Source organism: Eptatretus burgeri, chromosome 11 (assembly GCF_056783735.1).
Source record: "Eptatretus burgeri isolate ZD-2024b chromosome 11, Ebu_testis_v1, whole genome shotgun sequence".
Lineage (NCBI taxonomy): Eukaryota > Metazoa > Chordata > Myxini > Myxiniformes > Myxinidae > Eptatretus > Eptatretus burgeri.
The window spans coordinates 21,296,973-21,314,436 of record NC_140971.1 but is presented as its reverse complement, the minus strand read 5'-3'; the positions used below and the strand labels follow the sequence as shown (position 1 = coordinate 21,314,436).

Here is a 17,464-nt window from a genome sequence, read left to right as displayed (position 1 = left end):
CACGCACTAGTTTATTAAAAACTTAGAGCTGAAAAAGTCAGCTCAGATATAATCATTTGAAATCAGTTGTAATCATTTTCGAAGGATCTTCAGATGAGGAGGCGTGTGATACATCGGGACATGAAACGAGCATATTCCTGGATTTCAAACCAAATCCGTAACGTTTTTGGTGCAGAGGATATTATAAGAGATGAATTGAAGACTTCAAGTTTTGTTTACAACAAACGAAAAACAAACGACAAACAAAGCAAAGACAGTTCAGACTTTAAAATTTTATTGTTCGATCATGCAACGTTCCGTGGAAGAGAGCGAGGGGGGTAGGGCGTGGAAGTTTCCGGCAAAATGGTAACGTTTTCGTTTTTCCCAAGACGCCTTCATAAGCGACACACTCTTTCCCAACACTCAGCGTTCCCCTTTACAAAAATGCCTTTCCCGTTATCATCGTTTCCTTCGCAATGAATTTTCGTTTGATCACGGCACGCTTGCGAAGCTCCCCGGGTTTGTCCCAAATTCAAAATGTCCATCGTCGTCGTTTGATAAATTATGTGCACAAATCCAGTTGAAAGCACATTCCGACTCGTGTTACAAAACAACAACATATGAATAGACATGAACGGAACTGAAATTAGTTTTCATTCCATTCTGATGGGAACCATGATTCTGCAAACTCCTCAAGGCTATGAGGAAGCAGTTGACAACGTACTGGAGTTTTGAAGTTTTGGAAAGACTGAAATTTATAAGTTTGCTACTTTTTTTTAATGGACATATTTATTTATTTTTTTCCCCCCCTTTTAAATTTACTGTAAATTTAGATGAGTTTTTTTTTCTAAAATGTAAATTTTTACATTTACTGCAGATTTTGGCACAAGCACTATGATTAGAACCCATTGTTGTCACACTCTCCCTCCTGCTGCACCTTACCATATTGGTCCGACAGGCAACCCCTAGAGCATAGTTTGTGTTACCATCATCATGAGTGGCAGGTGAAAGCAGGACGGGAGGATGACGTTCCAATGGGCAATGATTAATACAATACTTGGATGTGTGGTGTCAAGTGTGGTGTGCTGTCAAGGATCAGCGAATGTCAGGTCCCATCATTGCTATTTTCATTCTTGGCAAACACATCTCACCGGAATTTTTTTTAAAGGCCATAAAGATGGGAGTTTGCACCAGCAACATCAATATCATTATCGCATTCAGCACCTCCTCTCATACTTTCATCTCCACTCACGATATTCAACATGTTGCTCCAATTTGGTTTCTCGTATTGTCAGTTGGTGCTCTTCCTTTGCCTTTACTCGCTTTGTCTGGATGGATTCCATTCGGAATTCCAGTCAAATCATCTTGCCTCCGTGATGGGTAGACCAGACGTTCTCCTAACCTCAGTCTGTTTGACCTTCGAGTCGGCTCTTCTCAGTTCAGTCCGCCTGGCCTTCACGTCAGTTCTTCTGACCTCATTCTGCCTGATCTTCAGGTCAGTTCTTGCCTCAGTCAGTCTGGCCTTCATGTCAGTCAGTCTGGCCTTCGGGTCAGATCTTCTCTTCGTGTCAGTCAGTCTGGCCTTCGGGTCAGATCTTCTCTTCGTGTCAGTCAGTCTGGCCTTCGGGTCAGATCTTCTCTTCACGTCAGTCAGTCTGGCCTTCGGGTCAGATCTTCTCTTCACGTCAGTCAGTCTGGCCTTCGGGTCAGATCTTCTCTTCATGTCAGTCAGTCTGGCCTTCGGGTCAGATCTTTTCTTCGTGTCAGTCAGTCTGGCCTTCGGGTCAGATCTTCTCTTCATGTCAGTCAGTATGGCCTTCACGTCAGCTCTTCTGTTCATGTCAGTCACTCTGGCCTTCGGGTCAGATCTTCTCTTCGTGTCAGTCAGTATGGTCTTCACGTCAGCTCTTCCCTTTGCCTCAGTCAGTCTGGCCTTCACGTCAGCTCTTCTCTTCGTGTCAGTCACTCTGGCCTTTGGGTCAGATCTTCTCTTCGTGTCAGTCAGTCTGGCCTTCACGTCAGATCTTCTCTTCGTGTCAGTCAGTCTGGCCTTCGGGTCAGATCTTCTCTTCGTGTCAGTCAGTATGGTCTTCACGTCAGCTCTTCTCTTTGCCTCAGTCAGTCTGGCCTTCGGGTCAGCTCTTCTCCTCACTTCATTCTATCTGGCCTTCCAGTCAACTTGTCTTACTTATTTCCCTCTGATCTTGTCATTCTGTGTTTTCAACGCTACTCTCAGACTTAGGAATCACAAGAAGCACATTCCGTCACTGTCACGACACATGATGTCCGTCCCCAGACTGTCATTGGCATGCTGCTGGCAAGGGCCCACCATGACATTGTCATGCAACACTCGGTTGATCTTCCAGCTGCTGACGTCAATGGCAGCATCATTCAACAGTAGATGATACAGCAGCTGCACCGTCTACCATCTCTCAGTCGAGCTTTAGCTTACAGAGCCCGGTGTGAGGAGGGTGACAGCGATGATGTTGATGGGAATGGTGATGGTGTGGTTTAGCTTGTGCAGGTCTTTCGGCCATCACATTTCTTTGCAGAGAGCTAGGGGTCAGTAAATGGTCAGAGTAACTCTTTCAGATTATGTTGAACTGCAAGAATATTAACATTGCCATTTGACTGAATTAAGTGTCATATCACTTTAAAAATACAGTAACAGACTATCCACATCTGCAATATATCATAACCAGAGAGTTGGTGTCAAAGCCACCCAATGCTCGCCTGTTTGTACATTTATCGTTTTTAAAAAACAAGTCCAATAATATTTTTTTATAAAGCATTGCAGTGAAGTCTGATCCAAATAATTTTAAAGCAATATATGTATTTGTATATTGTAATCAGTAAAAAATAGTGTGGTAGTTAAAAACATGAGAAAGGAAATAACTTGCACCAAAAACTTGAACATTTTCACGCGCACGCTGACGCCAGGGCGATTGCTATAGCTTTCTGTTCTTCGAACTGGCGAGCTAAAAATGGTAGTGTTTTGACCCAGGTCCCATATGCTGAATTTACTGTTCTCTTCCTTCCCTTTCCTAACAACAAATGGTTATAAAAGTGCTGCACTTTTTTTTCCTCCCAATTAATTATCAACTCTTTATTCTCTTCCTTTCCTGACTATTTTCTTCTTCTCAATTTACTTCTCTCTGCCCTTCCATTTTGCACAGGTAAATGGCCTCCAATATTAAATAATTTATACCATGGTAGAAAAGTTGTACAAAACATTTACATTTGCATCATGCTATGTAACATGAAATGCCGCAATCAATAACAAATATAAACGAGAGGGGGAGCACTCGGTGGAGTGCAAACCCTCCACTGCCAATACTGCTGGGTCACTTAAGTGAACCTGATATCCCATTAATTGTAGGTCAAAACGAATCGGACTCTACTGAACCACGATTGAATAAACTAAACTGGATCGACGCGCATGTAGAAATGCCCCCCAAAAAAATCGAATTTTTTTTGAAAAAAAAGTTGCAAAATTTGATTTTTTTTTTCTAACAAATTTTTTTTTGGGGGGGGGGGGGTTGGAAATCACTTAAAACATGTAAAAATGCCAAAAAAAATCAAATATTTTTCAAATAAAATCGAAATTTTTTTGAAAAAAAGTTGCAAATTTTTTTTTCTTTGGTTGGAAATCACTTAAAACACGTAGAAATGCAAGAACAAAAATTCAAATATTTTTTCAAAATGGCCGCCACAGCGACCATATTGGACGTTGGACCAAGTCCAAAATCAAATGGCATGATCCTTGGACCATTCCTAACCCCCCCACCAAGTTTCGTCGAAATCTGTCCAGGAGTTTTTCCGTAATACTGTTCACAAATACACAAACAAACAAGCAGTCATAGACTGTTACTTATGAAATCGTCAACTTGACCTCTGACCTTGTCTAATAAAAGCTGTCTCTCGAGAAAAGGTAACGACGCAAACCAGAAGTTTCTACGATGATTCTGTACCAAACCATCAAAAATCGAATGTTTTGGATGTTTGACCTCACTGTGACCTTGACCTTTGACCGATTTTGACCAAAATCTAATCAGCACTAGCCATCAGCCTCCTGAATCACGTGGTGTAATTTGACATTGGTAGCTTCTTCCGTTCTCGAGTTAACATGCCTACAAACAAACAAACAAACAGAAACGGAAGGCAATATACTTCTGAAATCTTTAGATTTCGTAAGTAACAAACAGACAGGGGTGAAAACAGTAACCTCCGCCATCGAATAAATTCAATTCAAATCAAATGAAAGACCAAATAGGTACATTGGAGTTATCAAAAGGAACCCAAACAAGCAAAAAGCAAAGATAAAGTCATCAGGAGGAACCTGGATAGCATTCGGGTATCAACTGCTACTCCTCTACCCTCAAACCCATCCAGGCACAGCCAAGTGAACCTCATTCAAAAAACAAACAAACCCAGATTAAAAAAATTAAATAATTAGAGCTGCCAGAATACGTCTCTGATCAAGTTGAAATTTAAAACATGTATTCCCAATCACTACGAGATCATAGTTGTGAAGTTTCATGTCAATTGAGCATTTCAAGAGAAAGGATTTTAAAAGGATTTTTCACTCAATCCAATATGCCTGCCAGATGCCGATAGAAAGTCTACACCCCCTTTCAAATTTTTCACCTTTTGTTGCCTTATAGCCTGGAATTAAATTGCATTACATCAAACTTTTTTCCACCTTCATTTACACATCGTGGCCCACAACTTCCGAGTGAAAAACATATTCTACAAATTTCATAAAATTCATTAAAAACACAAAACTGTAATATCTTGGTTGGATAAGTGTCCACCCCCTGAGTTAATACTTGGTGGAAGCACCTTTGACAGCAGTTACAGCTGTGAGTCTGTTGGGATAGGTCTCTACCAACTTTGCACACCTTGATTGGGCAATATTTGCCCGTTCTTCTGTACAAAACTGTTCAAGCTCAGTCAACTTTTGTGGGGAGCGTTGATGGACAGCAATCTTCAAGTCATGCAACAGATTATCGATTGGATTTAGGTCAGGGTTCTGACTAGGTCACTCAAGGATAATTAACTTTTTGTTCCTTAATCACTCCAGTGTAGCTTTGGCTGTGTGCTTCGGGTCGTCACGCTGAAAGGTGAACATCCGTCCAAATTTCAGCTTTCTTACAGAGGGCAGCAGGTTTTACTCGAGGATATTTCTGTATTTTACTCCGTCCATTTTCCCTTCAATCCTGACATGTGCCCCAGTCCCTGCTGATGAGAAGCATTCACAAAACATGATGCTGCCAACACCATGCTTTACAGTTGGGATGGTGTTCTTTGGGTGGCGTGCTGTGTTGGGTTTACACCAAATGTAATGTTTTGCATTTTGGCCAAAAAGTTCCATCTTGGCTTCAACAGACCACAAAACGTTTTGCCATGAGGCTTCAGAATCTCTGGAGTGTTTTTTTTGTTTACCTCAAACGGGACTCCAGGTGGGTTTTTTTGAGTAATTGCTTCCTCCTTGCCACCATACCATATAGGCCAGACTTGTGGAGTGCTTGGGATATTGTTGTCACATGCACACAGTGACCAGTCTTTGCCAATAAAGGCATGTAACTCTTTCAAAGTTGCCATTGGCCTATTGGTGGCCTCTCTGATCAGTCTCCTCCTTGGTCATCCAGTTTGGAGGAACAACCTGATCTAGGCAGGGTCTTTGTGTTACCATACAGATTCCACTTCTTACTGATTGTCTTAACTGTGCTCCAAGGGATATTCAAGGCCTTTGAAATATTTTTATACCCATCCCGTGATCTGTGCCTTTCCACAACTTTATCCCGGAGGTCTTTTGAAAGCTCCTTGGTGCTCATGGTTGAGTCTTTGCTGTGAAATGCACTACCCACCAGAGGAAACCTGCAGGAACAGCTAATTTTATTCAAAAATAATCAGAATCACTACAATTTAACACAGGTGGAGGCCAATTAACTTGCTGTGTGATTTTGAAGATGATTGGTTACACCTGAGCTAATTTACAATTGCTATTATAAGAGGGGTGGACACTTATTCAACCAAGATATTGTAGTTTTGTGTTTTTAATAAAGTTTCTGAATTTTGTAGAATATGTTTTTCACTCGGAAGTTGTGGATTACGATGTGTAAATAAAGGTGGAAAAAAAAGTCTGATTTAATGCAATTTAATTCCAGGTTATAAGGCAACAAAAGGCGAAAATTTTGAAAGGGGGTGTAGACTTTATAACCTTTGGAAATATCCTGCTCACAGACAGACAAACGACGGTGAAAACATAACCTCTGTCCACCTTTGGTGGCAGAAGTAATAAACGAGGCCGAAAACGCTCGACTCACCCATTACTTCCAGCAAATCCGCTTAGATACCTCTTCCGAAACTTTTCAATGACTTTCAAAATCAAGCTTTGTTCCAGATGCTCTGTATGCCCGTCACCTGCTTCATGTGAGTTTTCCACACCTCCAGACTGACCGCACTCAAAGTACCGGACAGCAGAGATCTGCCCAGGTACGTACACAGAGAGGAAAGATGATGTTATCAAAAGGTCAATGAATGTGAAGTTTCTTGGTATTCCACCAAAGTATGCTACAGGCAACATAATCAAGCATTGGACAAGCCTTCTTAACATCATATTCGAATGAGTGTGTGTGTGTGTGTGTGTATGTGTATGTGTATGTGTGTGTGTGTGTGTGTGTGTGTGTGTGTGTGTGTGTGTGTGTGTGTGTGTGTGTGTGTGTGTGTGTGTGTGTGTGTGTGTGTGTGCCCCCAAGATGCTGCATCTGCTGGTGTACTCTCAGTACAATCGTTTCCAACCAAACCCTATAAATACCTGAACATAACTGCAAAGTGGAATAATGTTTGTTCCACGTTCTCAACTACTTGCAGAGACCCCATCATTACAAATGGAAATCATTTAATCCACGGAAACTTGTGAGAAGTCTGACAAGACCTCTTATTTAGAATTTCTTTCCCTACAAGATAAAGTAAAAAATTTTCCACATGATGCTAATAGGTCAGTTTATTACAAGTTTGTTTCTTATTTCTATATTATGCCATTGACTTTGTGATAGACTCTCGTTCTCGGTTAAGCATGAGTCACATTTGCTCTACGGCGAGGATACGGCAGCCTTACCGCCCCCCCCCCCCGAATTGACAAACGTGTGGTGGCCACAGAGTTTCTGAGGTGGCCTCAGGGTGGCCCTATGCCGTATGGCTATCTTTTACAGGCCGTAGGGGTCTCCGTGGAATTAAAGCGCGGAGTTATAACTTTTTTTCATTTCTAGGTTGGCCGTAGCAATTCGACAAGCCGTAGCATTGATGTAGATGTGTTCCACGTCGACCGTACGTAGAGCGTACGGTGGGCTTGCGTTATTCGTGCGTTTTCCGGAGGCTCTTATCAATGAAAAATGAATTTTGCCAATCTCTAAAAAATTACGGCGGCCGCACTATTTCCAGGTTCGCCTTAGGGCCCCCCTGCGGTCACCTTGCGGGCACCTTGAGGCTACCTTGCGTCTGCCTTGAAAATTATATGGCCGCCACAGGGACATCAAATCAAAGACCGTACGGCACCCCCACGTTTTCGGTCTCCACAGTTTCTAAATACCCCGTGCGGCTACCCGAAAAAGAAAAATATATGTGACTGCTACATTGTGTGACCGTGGAAATACTGCGGCCGCCCTATAATTGCTAGTGGCCGCAGATTTTTTTCGACCCTACGGCCGCCGAGCCAAATGTGACTGAAGCATTAGTTTCCATAGTTGTGCAGTGTTACTTTCCATAAGTAAAATCCACACAATTTGTAGTTGTCTAAAGCCATTAAGGTGCATTGAAACCATAGCTTCGACTCAATTCCTGATCGTTTACTACTACTCACCTCAGTCCCGCTTTCTGGGCATGGTCCACAGACTTCGTTACTGTGTGTGTTCATAATGGCAGCTTTGACATATGGAAAGTCCAGGTACGACATCGGCAGGTCCATGTGAAACGTCAGCCGATGGCACCTGTTGAGCAAGAACCGTATGAAGACTCGGCAGAGACGAAAGTACTGTACTTTTGGAACAGGTATGCAAGAGGGCATGATAGAGTTATTGTAAGAAACAACAATGCAGGTGACATTAAATGTATATGGTAAGGGGCACAGTGGACCGAGGCAGGAGGAGCATGCGTGGTAAGAAGCTCTCTACATTCTAACCAGTGCAATGTACAACTGGATCACATGGAATTCCTTGTCGACAATTGACAGGTATTTAAAAGTTTATACCTGGGTTGGCCCGTTTGACGTTTTCATCCGAACCCAAGACTCACAATGCTGGGATCAAATCCCATATACTACTCGTATGTTGATTTGTCCATCGTCTACTCATGTCCTTGTAAATCAGATAAAAGTATATTATTACCTTTGCCAATGAAGGTGAAGGAGGTTATGTTTTCACCCTTTCTCTCTGTTTGTCTGTCCGTTTGTTTGTCTGTTTGTGTACAGGATATCTCAAAAAGTTGTGGACAGGTTGGGTGGGTGTGTGACAAGGATGAACTGATTCAATCTTGGTGAAGATCCGGATCCGTATCCGTATGTCGTAATTTTTTCAGTGATTCATCACCATTGAGAGATCAGGCTAAAAACGATATAGTATTGTGCAGCACGATATTTCAAAAATGTATTGGGCCCAATATGTTCTCGTGGATCAGGCATTACGTGGCGGAGGTATGCGCTCTTCCGAGTGCCCTTCCAGTTTCCTAATCATTGCCTTTGTCTGATATGTGATGTCTGTCCAAGCTCCAGCATGTGCTTTAGATGCTTTAAAAAATAACAACAAACAAACCTTGAACTCAACTCAAGGGGGAGCACTCGGGAGAGTGCAAAACCTCCGCCGCCAATACTGCTGGGTCACTCAAGTGAACCTTATATCTTATTCATTAAATATGATGTCAACAGTGCTGACAGTTATAGTTCTTTTCTCCAACATTTTTTTTTTGGGAGGGGGGGTGGAAATCACTTAAAACATGCAGAAATGCAAAAAAAAAGAAATCTAAATTTTGTTGAAAAAAGTTGCAAAAATTTTTTTTTCTCTAACAATTCTTTTTTTTTGGGGGGGGTTGGAAATCACTTAAAACATGTAGAAATGCAAAAAAAACATTTTTTTATCTAACAATTTTTGGAGGAGGGGGTTGGAAATCACTTAAAACATGTAGAAATGCAAAAAAAAATTTTTTTCTCTAACAAAATATTTTTTTTTTGGGGGGGGGGGTTGGAAATCACTTAAAACATGTAGAAATGCAAAAAAAACATTTTTTTATCGAACAATTTTTGGGGGAGGGGTTGGAAATCACTTAAAACATGTGGAAATGCAAAAAAAAAATTTTTTTTTCTAACAAATTTTTTTTTTTGGGGGGGGTTGGAAATCACTTAAAACATGTAGAAATGCAAAAAAAAATTTTTCTCTCTTTTTGGGGGGGGTAACAATTTTTTTTTGGGGGGGGGTTGGAAATCACTTAAAACATGTAGAAATGCAAAAAAAAAAATTCTCTTTTTTGGGGGGGGGGGTAACAATTTTTTTGGGGGGGTTGGAAATCACTTAAAACATGTAGAAATGCAAAAAAAAAATTCTCGAACAATTTTTTTTTGGGGGGGGGGGAGGGACCAAGTCCAAAATTTAATGGCATGATCCTTGGACCATACCTACCCCCCCCCCCCACCAAGTTTCATCGAAATCCGTCGAGGAGTTTTTCCGTAATACTGTTCACAAACAAACAAACAAACAGAAAGGAGTGAAAACAGTAACCTCCATCCATCTTTGAAGATGGCGGAGGTTAATAATAATATTGCCAAGGAAGAAGAGGACCTGTCCTCGAATCCTGTTCTGTCGTGGGTTGATTATAAAATTGTGTTGCTATTTGAGAGCTAACCAATGGCTGTAAATTTGTTCTGCTTCATGGTGTTCCATAAGGTGGGTGCAGACTGCGGAGGGGTGTGGGGGTGTGGGGGAGCTTGCCCTCCAAGCCATTCGTGTTGGAGAGGGAGTAGGATGCCTATTTTCTTTAATACTGTATATCTTGATGCATTTCAAGGTGAGACAAATGTAAATAACAGTCGGTGTCTCTGATGTAATTCAAGAAAATTTGGAATTTGTTGTAAGTAATTTTAAAGCTTACAGAGTTCTTTAATAAACACCATGACAAAGTTGCGATGACGCAGCAAAGTAAATTGAGAAAACCTCTTCAAGAAAGTCTCAATCAAGCCATCCTCAGATTGTGCATCAGACACAAAATGTAACAAGCCAGCATTGAAAAATGAAAGATGTAAAGGTGTATGGGAATTTTAACAAGCTCTCACCATTCCCTGCTCTCCAACCAGGAATGATGCACCAAGAGAAAGACTGCTGACGTTCGTTTTCATTTCTCCGCAAGGATTTTCCAGATTGATTGGCGAAAGGGCAGGAAAGCTGCAGGACCTGTTGTTTGCTTTACCTCTGAGGGTCATCCTCTGAGTATTGTCCTCTGCTCTATCCTCTGGGTGTCAAGCGATGAAGCAGCACGTACCATTTTAAACATCTTTGGTATGACTCGGTCAGTGTCAGATTCAAACTTCCCAGACTTAGAGAGGATACTCTATACATTTTTGAAATATCATGCTTTTTGTCGTTTTTGGCCTTATCTCTCAATTGTGAAGAATCACTTTAAAAATTAAATTAATCTCGTATCCAGATCCAGATTCGGATCTTCACCAAAATCGAAACAATTTGTCTTCGTCACACACGCCCAACAAGCCCACCAAGTTTCATCCGAATCCGTCAACAACTTTTTGAAATATCGTGCTATATATCGGTTTAGCGCTATCTCTCAATGGTGAAGAATCACTTAAATGATCAGATCCGGATATTCACCAAAATTGAATCAATTCTTTCTTGTCATAACATCCAACATGTCCACAAAATTTCATCCGGATCCATGCACAACTTTTTGAGATACCCTGCAGACAAACAAATAAACAGGGGTGAAAACATAACCTCCTTCACCTTCGGTGGCGGAGGTAATAATCGGGATTAAAAAAAAAGTTTTTATTTTTACAAGACAGACATGACCGAGAGGGTAAGCACACCTGTCATAGATGTACACATCACCATGCCTGCCAGCACTGCCGTGCCATCGCTCAGTGGTGTTGACGGGGGTCTGGCACACAGCAGCGTGTCCTTTTGCTGCATGGTGGAGGCGATGTACTTTGCGGCGTGAAGATGTGTCAGCAGAGTTAATGAGCAGGAGTGAAGGTGCAGGCAGGCCTTCTCGTGACAGACTGCAGTGCAGCTCCGTCAACCTTGTGCAAAATAAGAAAACCCAAACAATTATTGGAAGAAACAGTTCTTTGGGAAAACATGATACAAATCCTCGAAATATTTCAAACATCACTTCCAAGCCCTGTAAGCCAGTCTATTTTAATCCATGGCAGGATAAGGGACTCCCTACAGTCAGGGAGGCCTTGTTTTCATTTTCTTCAAAATTTGCAACTGTTAAAATTAACTATTTTCATTATGGAATGAAAAGCGAGTCTTGTTTGTGAGGGCTAGCATCGATCTGCGTCAGCGGACAGGTAGAACAGGTAAGGCAGTTTCATACTTTGCCAACTGAATTGCGCAGTCCATGCGATTGACATCAGGGACTGCAGCCGTGATGCCATTGGAATAGTTTGGAAATTATTGCTACATAAACCCAAAGCTCTTGTTACTGTGAAGTGTTCAAAATAGATCAAGATAAGGATACACAAGGTTTGGTCGTTGAAAAAGTTCTTGGAATGAGATACTCAAAATCCAGTAGTCCAAGCAATGTGAAGTTTATAGTTATTTTTCAATATTCAAGTGGACATATTTTGTAAGAATTTTTTTTCTTTCTTACTAATTATACGAGGGTCACTCCAAAAGTAAATGCCCTACAATGTTTTTACAACACTATATTTATTCCACATCATTGTTATGTTACTTTTACGGTGCTTTGGTACATCCTTCCCTCGGAAGCTCAGAGGCGAGTCCGCGTACATCCAAGCCACCTTGCCACCTCGTATCCTCAAAAACGTGAAGCCAAATGATTTGATGTTGTTTTTTTTTTTTTTCGTGTACAGCCTGTGGCTGCTGGTTGCATCATTTCTGGAAGTGCGGAAATGCCGCTGATGCAGTGCCCCTGTTACCAGGAAGCTGGTACATATTTTGCCGACCTCAGAAAGATGTCAGGCTCAGTCAACCCACCTGGTGTTATTTCAAACTCCAACTCAAGACCCTAAGATCTCAAACAAGCCACTTCAACCGTCAATAAAACACCAGGCTTATTATTTGATGAAACGTGTCAACAACACCAGGTTTATGACTGCGCACAATGTTTGCTTATGTTGCAGGTGAGGGATGGGTGCACGCATCGGCGGCAGGTGCCAAGAGATACAGGTGAAATTAAGCAATCAGGTTGAGATAGTTACAGGTAAATGACTGGATGTTCCCAAATAAAGCTTTGTTTCAAAACTCACGATGTGAGATAATAGCTGACTGACGGGCTATAAAGGTCAAAGTGTTTTAAAATGCTGAGTCTTGGATGTTTTATCTGTTTGTAAACACACCCAACACACCTTTTTGCTTGCTTCACTCAGAATGCTCAATTAGCAGAAAGGAGAGTAACCACACGAACACTCGCCCCTTCAACCTCCGCTTCCTGCCATGTAGGGCCAACCATGCACATGGCTGGTGGTCCAGGTCCACTAGCCTCGTCCGTGGCCGCACATGCCAGTAAAGCCAACAGCGAAGAGGTGAGGAGGACAGACCATCCCCCCCAACCCCCTCCCTTGAGTTGAGGCCGCCCCATTATGGGGGTTGGCCACTTCCTTCCTTTATGTCTTCTCTGGAAAAGATAAGAGAGGGGAGATATCAGATATGATTAGTAAAATGATCAAACTTGAATTTATATTCAGATTTTCTGTTGGGTAATACAAGAGCCTTTTGGCAAGATGGCTTTAACCTCCATACATCTGGCCCAAGAGGCTTGGTGTTGGCTTAATGGTTAAGGTAGATGGCTTATGATCTTAAGGTCTTGAGTTCAAGCCCTTTCCATTTGTTAAATTAACACCAGGTGGGTTAACTCAGCCGGTCATCCTTCTGAGGTTGGCAAAATGAGTACCAGCTTACTCGTAACAGGGAGCACTGCATGAGTGGCACAGCCATGCTCCCAGAAAATGATGCAGCCAAGCAGCCACAGTCTGCATATGAATAAAAATAAACATAGAGGCAATACACCTGGGGTGATCACCTGGTCGTGGCTGGATCAGATAACCAGGGAACCACGGGTAGGCATGGATGACCCACAAAATATATAATGGAGAAGAAAGTAAATACCTCTAACCCTAACCCTAACCCTAACCCTAACCCGAACAGCTTTTTGTGTGTCCAATGAACGATATATCACATGACATTTAAAAAAAAAAATGTGTTGGGCTGGATATGTTCTCGTGGATCAGGCATTGCGTGGCAGATGTACGTGCTCTACCGAGTGTATGCGCTCTCTTCGACCTCAGGAGGATGACGGGCTGAGTCAACCCCACCTCGTGTTAATTCAGCAGCCAACAGAGCTCGAACTCAGGACCCTAGGATCTCAACCAGACCACCGGAACCACTAAGCCAACACCAGGCATAAGACTTTGGGTATTTATGCCAAAAACAATGGTCTTCCGAGATGGCTGCCTCCGCCCACTGCACTATTCTTTAAGGTCCTTCGGATGGATAGCTCATTCTTGTCTTAATTATTGTTATTTGAGGAAGAAGGAGAGAGGAAATCTACGAAGTTTGAAAATGTGTGACAGAGTTTAGGCATTTATTTAGGGTCACTAGGTTTTCCCCAATCACATATCACCCACTCATCTTGGAAGTACACCAATTTCCCGTTAATTTAAATTAATAAACCAGCCAGTACAGTCCAATTATTGAGATAATGAGGAGAATCTGACAAGTCATTGGACCAATCACAATGCTCTGAAGCCACCATGTGTGATTGTCATGTCAGCCTCCATTGTTTGATCGCCCTTTGATCTTTGCCTTTTGCTTTTTGTGAACATTCTTTGAGCAATCTTTGTGAGCTTTGTGCAACAAAATTCTTCAAGGATACCATTTTTTTTTATTGTAAGAAGCACAGCAAGGACGTTATCTGCAGTTTGATGTCACTTAGCATCTTCTAACTGCGTCTAAAGGTCAGATGCAAAAAGGGCTGGGGTGGAACTTGGGTGGAACTTGGGTGGAACTTGGGTGAAGTTCAGAAGTACAATACGCTTACAAAACTGAACAATCACGACACAAAATGGAGAAGAGCAGGAGCGTGAGATGGGGCTGGTGATTAAGGTCATGTGAAGTGTTAGTTAAAGTGAATGGGGAGGTAAGAAAAAGGATAAAATTAAAGGTTGGGATTAAATGGAACGAAGGGAAGATTATATATGGAGGACGAAGAAGAAGAGAGGAAACAAGAATTTAAGATGGGGGAGGGTTTTGGTAGCCGAGGATTGAATCCCAACCCAGCTATATCCCAGCATTTCACCAATGTGCTCCTCCATCCATCCATCCATCCATCCATCCAGTGGGACTACACTCCATACAGTGTCAGTGCCGCCAAAGCAGTCTCCTCTGGGATAATGGGTACAATCCTGGATGGGGCACCACTCCAACGCAGGATACTCAAATGGCTCAATCATCCCAGCAAGCTGGTACTCATTTTGCCGACCTCAGAAGGATGACAGGCTGAGTCAACCCCACCCAGTATTAATTCAACAGCCAAGGGAGATTTGAACTCACGACCCTGGGATACCAAGCCCACCACCCTTACCGTAAAGCCAACACCTTCCTCATTATACCTTTTTGACAAGTCTTTAAATTTTGCATAATTAAATGTTGCATTTGAAAGCACACTCCTATTCTCATCCTCTTAAAACTTATACAAGCTTTCAAAAAAAACTACAAACAAATTTTACAGGGGACTTTTTGTTTGTCCAACAAGAGTGCGTACAACAAAGATAGTGCATGTACACACTACACAGGCTGAAGGTTCTTCACTCAGAGAGTAGTGAATGCATGGAATGGTCTCCCTGGAAAGGTTATGGCAGCAGAAACAGGAGATGGGTTTTAATTGGAACTCGATGGGCATACCTGTAGTACCGAAGCATTGTGGATGGAGGGGTACAAGGACAGGTAGGTAGCCTGGGTATGGATGGGTGATTGTATGCGTGCGTTTTGACTGTGATGTCCGTGGTGGATGGAGGGGTACAAGGACAGGTAGGTAGCCTGGGTATGGATGGGTGATTGTATGCGTGCGTTTTGACTGTGATGTCCGTGGTGGATGGAGGGGTACAAGGACAGGTAGGTAGCCTGGGTATGGATGGGTGATTGTATGCGTGTGTTTTGACTGTGATGTCCGTGGTGGATGGAGGGGTACAAGGACAGGTAGGTAGCCTGAGTATGGATGGGTGATTGTATGCGTGCGTTTTGACTGTGATGTCCGTGATGGTCTCGTCAACAGGTGAATGTATCCTGTCGGTGTCTGTTCATTCCTTATCTGACAAGTCATTCATCCCCAAGTACCCCAAAAATGAAGAAGTAAATAAAAACCTGGTGATGTCCCTGTGCTTGCCCCCACTATCCCCCTCTCCCCCCCTCCAAGTTCTATCAAGTAGATTGGATTGTTGTCGTGTTGGTGGAGTGGAGGTGCATGAACAATGGGCCAAATGGCCACGTCCTGTGCCCTTGTTCATTGTACAATATAATATATGCTTGTACACGCGATAGATTTGGTTTCCAACACTGAAAACAGAAGTAAAGTTTTGAGGATTCATGACTAAACTTTTGAGCAAACAGCAAGTTTGCAATTTCGTAATAGACAAAGAATTACTTCAATTACATCAAACCATGCAAAGCCAATTAAAACTGTGATTATATTCATAACTCAGCTCGCCTTGACCAGACCTTGCCGTTTTGATTCGAGTCTTTTAAGGCGACAAAAAAACCAAGGTGGTTTCCAAATCCCTGTTGGCTGTACTTCAGTCGGGAGCATCGTCAATGTGAGGTTATCCATCCATCTATTTATTATGTATGTAAATTATGAGGCACCCCCTCCGATCTCATCCCGGTACGCCCTGTCCATATCTTCTCCCAAAACTTCTACCATGAAATTTCTCTTCTCCCCCCCAATTTTTTTTAGATCCTCATGGAGGATGTCTAAGTCTTACTCACGTTGGTGTTGTTGTTGTTGTTGTTGTTGTTGTTGTTGTTCTGCTTCTTCTTGTGGACTTTTTTGTTTCACAGCCTACAGTTTTCATCGAAACTTCCTGAAACTTGGAAAATATATGTAAAAATTCCCTGCGCAGACAGTAACGATCTCCGATTTTGAAAATTCCTCCGAGAAAAGAAGTTATGACGTCAAAATATCTCCGCTAATCGAAATCGCCTAAAAAATTATCTCCGAAACTAGGCAAGCTTTTTGAATTCTGTTTGCGGGAATCGAACAGGGCATTAGCAGAGATTAATTACCGCACATATGATACATCACTATGACGTCATATCAATTTTTATGACATTCCTATTTTTTGACATTTTTTGTTTCACAACCCAGAGTTTTCATCGGATCTTCGTGAAACTTGCCATGTATATGCAGAAAGCCCACGCGCAGGCAGTGACCATCTCCGATTTTGGAAATTCTTCCTAGAAAAAAAAGTTGACGTCATAATATCGCCGCTAATGGAAATCGCCTATACCATTATCTCCGAAACTAGGCAAGCCGTTTGAATTTTGTTTTCCGGGAATCAAGCCGGACGTTAGCACAGATAATTTATCGCAAACCTGATACATCACAATGACGTCATATTCGTTTTTATGACGTCATCATTAAAAGGACGAGGATCTCAGCTCATTTGACCTTTTTTTAAACTATTCTCATCCCCACCTCGATAAGACACAAGGACAAGCAAGTTAGAGTACGTAAATCAAGCGCGTGCATCCCAAATGGGGGTTTTCTGGGGTGAATTCGAGGGAAGTTTGAACGGATGGGTAAAAACATGAACCAGATCATTAAACTGAATGCACCACGTACTGTCCACGCAACAAAACATCACTGGATACTCACGGTTGAGCAGCTTTTTGTCTGAACCTGATAGGGTGAAAGTAACCTCAAAGTATTATTAGTGCTCGGGAATAAATACTGAATCCCTCCCTTTAACCACGCCCCTTTCCCCGCCTCCTCGATTATATCCACCATTCAGCGTGTTCTCCCAACTCCTCGCCCCTTGCTACATGCTGATGGGATTGGTCGACAGCTAGCTCCTCCTACTCTTCTGTTTGCTCCTTCCCCACTTCCACTTTGGACCTCTCTCTCTCTCTCTCTCTCTCTCTCTCTCTCTCTCTCTCTCTCTCTCTCTCTCTCTCTCTCTCTCTCTCTCTCTCTCTCTCTCTCTCTCTCTCTCTCTCTCTCCCTCTCCCTCTCCCTCTCCCTCTCC

General features: G+C 42.4%; 1 protein-coding gene across 1 annotated transcript; it reads right to left on the bottom strand.

Moving 5' to 3' along the window:
* Positions 1-252: 252 nt before the first annotated feature.
* LOC147016637 (uncharacterized) lies at positions 253-17,251 on the bottom strand. Its single transcript, XM_085845489.1, has 6 exons — positions 17,095-17,251; positions 12,572-12,840; positions 11,066-11,278; positions 7,844-7,970; positions 6,309-6,469; positions 253-2,535 (listed from the first exon to the last, which is right to left on the bottom strand). The coding sequence occupies exons 4-6, from the start codon at positions 7,946-7,948 to the stop codon at positions 2,412-2,414; spliced, it is 390 nt and encodes a 129-aa protein (XP_085701615.1). The 5' UTR covers positions 7,949-7,970; positions 11,066-11,278; positions 12,572-12,840; positions 17,095-17,251; the 3' UTR covers positions 253-2,411.
* Positions 17,252-17,464: the final 213 nt, after the last annotated feature.

Bases quoted from the DNA above. Each gene is read 5' to 3' on its own strand.
- LOC147016637 (XM_085845489.1), bottom strand. From the start codon at position 7,948: ATGGACCTGCCGATGTCGTACCTGGACTTTCCATATGTCAAAGCTGCC. The intron at 6,470-7,843 runs GTGAGTAGTAGT...GTACCTGGGCAG, and splicing joins GCCCAGAAAGCGGGACTGAG to ATCTCTGCTGTCCGGTACTT. The intron at 2,536-6,308 runs GTGAGTCGAGCG...ACTGACCCCTAG, and splicing joins GGATTTGCTGGAAGTAATGG to CTCTCTGCAAAGAAATGTGA.